Here is a 4,384-nt window from a genome sequence, read left to right on the forward strand (position 1 = left end):
CATGATGACCCGCCTGCCACACAAGGGACACAGCGAGTTCAGACATACATTTCTTGGAAATCACATCCTTCTTCAGCTGGAGGATCCCAAAAATGCAGAGCCACCTTCCAGAGTTTGATCTGCTGGTCCCACGACCGTCGGCTGTACTTCTTGAATTTGTTGGGGGTCTTGGGATGAATGCCAGGTTGTCGAAGGTGTCTGCAGGAGAGGGACATTACCCTAGCACACACCACACACGTCTGCACAGCCTGAAGGTCAAGCGCTCTGAGATTACCATTCTCTACAAAGCACAGGTCGCCTGACAGTCTGCAAGATGGGCCGTGACGGAGGGGAAGCACACACGACTCCCTGCTCCTCTGCGGTCTGTGCTGCGGGAAAGTACACCCGCATCTCAGTCCTGCAACGTGACACGCTACCTAGAGCCCCCGGTGTCCCCGTGCGGGGGCAGGGGGGCAAGAGCACGCGGCCTGGACCACACGGGGCACTGCACGTTTTTGTCCCCAGTCAGGTCTCTACAATCTACGAGTTAAAACCGCACCTTCCCCATCGTGTATTTTAATAAACTTCACACACGAAGACTGCTGGGTCCTGGAAAATGAAACGTCGTCCAATATTCTAAACAGTGAAAGTGTTATTTTTTAAATCGTCCTGTCCTCGATTCTTTAGTCACCAAGTCACTCTTATTTCTATAAGCGCCTGAAAGTCACTAATAGTTCGTAGTAAGTGACCTATTCCTAGACTCGGGTCTGCCATCTACGCGGTCCTTCCGACCGGACTGTCACTGTGACTGGGTGGGGGCATCCCGAAGGGGCGAGACGACCTCGGGACGGCTTTGATGTAGCGGTCGTAGGCGAGGGTGTTCTTCCCGTAGCTGATCTGCTTCTGCCTCCTCATCAGGACGCCCTCGTCCGTCTCCAGGTCGGCGGGCACTGCAGACGCAGACTCCTTCGAGTCAGAACTGAAGAAACCAAAATCAACAACACAACGAGCCTCGCGGCTAAGATCGCCGTGCGGGAAACAGACACACAAGACCAAGGGCTTCTGTCCTCTGGGCTCCAAACCCTACCCACCCCGGGCAGGCCGGAACCGTGCTACGGGTGGGGCAGCTGAGTGCACAGCAGACGCACGGTCTGTCAGTGAGCAACGGACTAATCCGGAAGTGCTAGCGAGACAATCGGCATCGCGTCCACGACTTTTTCCATTAATAAATTACAGGTCTATCCAATTAGAAAAGAAACATTTACGTGGCATTACCTTCCTGATGATGATTTTCTCTCTCTTCCAAAGTCGTTTATGAGGAGTTTTCTTTTATATCTAGGAGCAAAATAAACGTTGCTGTTTTAAAAAAGGTAGAAGAGTCAACGCCCGCAGAACTAAAAGGTAACACGGGACGCAGAGCCCTCTTCCTGAGCGGGGTCACACAAATGGAGCGGGGTGAGAGCATGTGGTTTCTCTTATTTTCCACCTCCCTCAGGCGCCTTCTCTGTAAGACAAAAGCTACCTGCCGAGAGCGGTGAGGTGCTCAGGGCATCGGGCTGAGCCCTGTGTCCCTGACCCTGTGTCCGCGGGCAGCACAGCTCATAATGCAGGTTTCTCTAGGCCAAAGAAAGCCCACAGCCCCAGCTCCAAATCCAGCAGTGAGGTCCGCGCTTAGACATTTACATCCCCACACTCTGTCGCCTTCAAACAAACCTAGGCTAAAATAAAGGGTTATTTCTCATCCCACAATTAGCAGCGAAGGGGCGGTGTGCCTGCCCCGCTCTCTGGGTCGGAGGAGGCTGACCACCAGCCCTGACCGGGGACAACTTCACAAGCCATCTGCTTCCCGTCACCGCAGCGACCAAGACCCGGCTTTGCAAAGGGATGTCCCGGAAAGAAGCGAAACGCAGGCACAGAAACGAGGAACCACCTCTGGGAGTTCACACACGTGTCAGGATGCTCGGAACCACTGCGTCTCCTTCTGAAATCTAAAATCCTCGCCCCTGACCCCAAGTTTGCCGTGGCGTCCCGTGCAGTCTCAGACACCGGGAGGTGGGCAACTAATTCATCTCCTGTGTGTCCAGGACACCGATTATGGAGCACGCTGTGATCACCGGGACTAGTCCCTCAAATCATTTTCTGTAAGACTTCATTTTTTCCAGGACCCCTTGAAAAGAGCAGCCGCAGGTGTAACTAAAACCCGTTTTCAAATTCCCAGACAGCTGGAGTGCAGTGTGCGTCCTCCTTGCAGCGGAGCGAGCTGGATTCTCAGCGCTTCCTGGCAGAGTACGGCAGACCGCCACCATCGGCATCCCCGCAGGTCGCACCACCTGGGCGTGACTGAGCAGCTTTCCCTCAGAAAGGGTGTGGTCAGCACAGTGGCCACACACAGAGCAGGCCTGTCTGGCAAACGAGGACCATTTCAGAGATGGGCCTGTGGGACAGCCGAGGAACACAGAGGGGTCCACCAGCAGGAGGGCTGAGACGGACAGGGTCTCCCTGCACAGGGCAAGGGCTGCGGACGGTCCCCAGCGAGGGGTGGACACAGGTACGGGGCAGGAGCTGGTGTAAGCCTTGGGGGCAGAAAAGAGAAACCGCACGGATCCGGTCAAAGACTCTAACTTCACAGATGACTGAATTGAGACCGATCTGAGCAGACGGCTCGCGCAGAGCATGGGCCGTGTCTTCCAATCCCGGGCACAGGCTGCACACCCCACACGCCTCCTGAAGCCTCAAAGAAACGAAGTGGCCCCTGGACGAGCACGATCCGCCCCGTGTGTGCCATGCCTTTCCAAAGGAGGCAGCGACAAACCCCGGCCAGCACGGCAGCGGCGGGTGGCAGGCTGGCCCTGCCTCCCCGCCGACACCCAGGACACTCCGTCATCGGAATGGAGAACCGACAGACTCGGTTCAACATACTTCGACTGACTCTGAGCCCAGCCACCACATTTGAACCCGAGTCCAACCGGCTGGACAGGCCAGGTGGCACACGCCTGAGGCAGCAAGGCCCACAACACCAGGGAGGGTGTCACCCAGGAAGGCAGCACCCGAACCGCGAGTCCAGGGAGAGGCGGCTGATACACACGGCTCTGGGAACAACTGCACGGGGGTCGCGGCCTCCAAGTTAGGGACCCCTCCCTGCGCTCTGGCCATCTCCAGGTGTCACCTGAGCCCGGTGCCAGGTATGTACTCCCTACGTGAAGAGAGCATGTCCGTGGCTCTGCCGGGAGCGGCACCAAGTGTGCCAGGCGAGAGCAAATCGCGGTGGTCAGTGTCGCCCGCAATTCAGCAGGCCGCCCCCGACGTGGAGGAGCCAGCCCCGGCACACATCCTCGGACGCAGTGAGCACCCTCACCCGGAGCACTTGAGACACGGCGGACCCCGGCAGCCACAGGCCTGGGGCCAGGCTCGCGTGAACCACCGCCCCAAGCATGCCCCAAACTTGACACGGCGTCACAACAGCAGGGTCCCCGTCCCGAGCGGCCCGGACGCCTACCTGGCGATTTCCTTGTTAACGCGGCTCCGCATCTCATCCTCCTCGACCGCGCTCGCCCAGTCCGCACATCGGGAGCGGGGCTTCGGGCCTTCGGGCGTGGTGAAGCTGCAATCGGGAGAAGGTGCGCTTGGACCCTGGCACGAGCGCGGTGTCCTCGCACACGGGACCTCGGGAAGTGCACAGAGGTGGTCTGGACGGTGCCGAGGGAGTGGGCCCGGGTCTTCCCTGCCCCACAACCTCCTGGCTCAGAGCTTGGGCGGCTCGTTTACAGCCCGTCCGGGCTTCGTTCAGGCAGCTTCGCTGTGCACCCGGCGTGAGAGCCTGGCGAGACCACGGGGACAAAGTCCGCTGGGGGGAAAGGCCGATAAAGCCAAGGGCCACCCTCGGCTCTGAGAAACGCGTTTAACACGACCTGCTCTGTTATTTGCAAAACGACAGGCGATTTTTTTTTTCAGGACTTCAAAAGGTTTCAAATACACTGAACGCTAAGCAGAGTGACTGGCGCACTGGAAGGCGCCTAATAGACAAGGACTCCTGTTCACTCTTAGATGCACGCAAGTCACGACTCAGGACATGTCACGTTGTCATCAAAACTGAGCGTGTAAGGCTGTACGGCGGAGTCCCTGCCGTAGCAGGACTTGGGCGACTGGGGCGGGCACCCTCGGGTCGGGTTCAACTTAATCTGGCTCAGCCGCACCTAGAACTCGAGGAGACCTTCAGCCGAGACCAGGCAACGTGACACAAGGCTTGGTGCCAAGGACTCTGGCAGTTAGAATGACTGGTACGTCTGCGCCTCACAGATTAGACGTGAACGTACACTTTCACACTTCCTCAATTCTCCGTCGGCCATCACCGCTGTATCAAAACTAGACAGATGTCAGCTGCGACAGCGAGCAACCTCCCGTTCTC

The 4,384-nt window shown here is 57.9% G+C and overlaps 1 protein-coding gene across 1 annotated transcript in view; it reads right to left on the reverse strand.

Moving 5' to 3' along the window:
- The window catches only part of SLBP (stem-loop binding protein), a 9,562-nt gene extending 5,971 nt beyond the window's left edge, over positions 1 to 3,591 (reverse strand). The window contains exons 1-4 of the mRNA XM_011374685.2: positions 3,476 to 3,591; positions 1,255 to 1,314; positions 821 to 958; positions 49 to 198 (exon numbers count right to left, since the gene is read on the reverse strand). Of these exons, the coding sequence (XP_011372987.2) occupies positions 49 to 198; positions 821 to 958; positions 1,255 to 1,314; positions 3,476 to 3,507 (380 nt within the window). The 5' untranslated portion in view covers positions 3,508 to 3,591. The remainder of the gene's footprint in view (positions 1 to 48; positions 199 to 820; positions 959 to 1,254; positions 1,315 to 3,475) is intronic.
- Positions 3,592 to 4,384: the final 793 nt, after the last annotated feature.

This window comes from Pteropus vampyrus, unplaced genomic scaffold (assembly GCF_000151845.1).
Source record: "Pteropus vampyrus isolate Shadow unplaced genomic scaffold, Pvam_2.0 Scaffold253, whole genome shotgun sequence".
Lineage (NCBI taxonomy): Eukaryota > Metazoa > Chordata > Mammalia > Chiroptera > Pteropodidae > Pteropus > Pteropus vampyrus.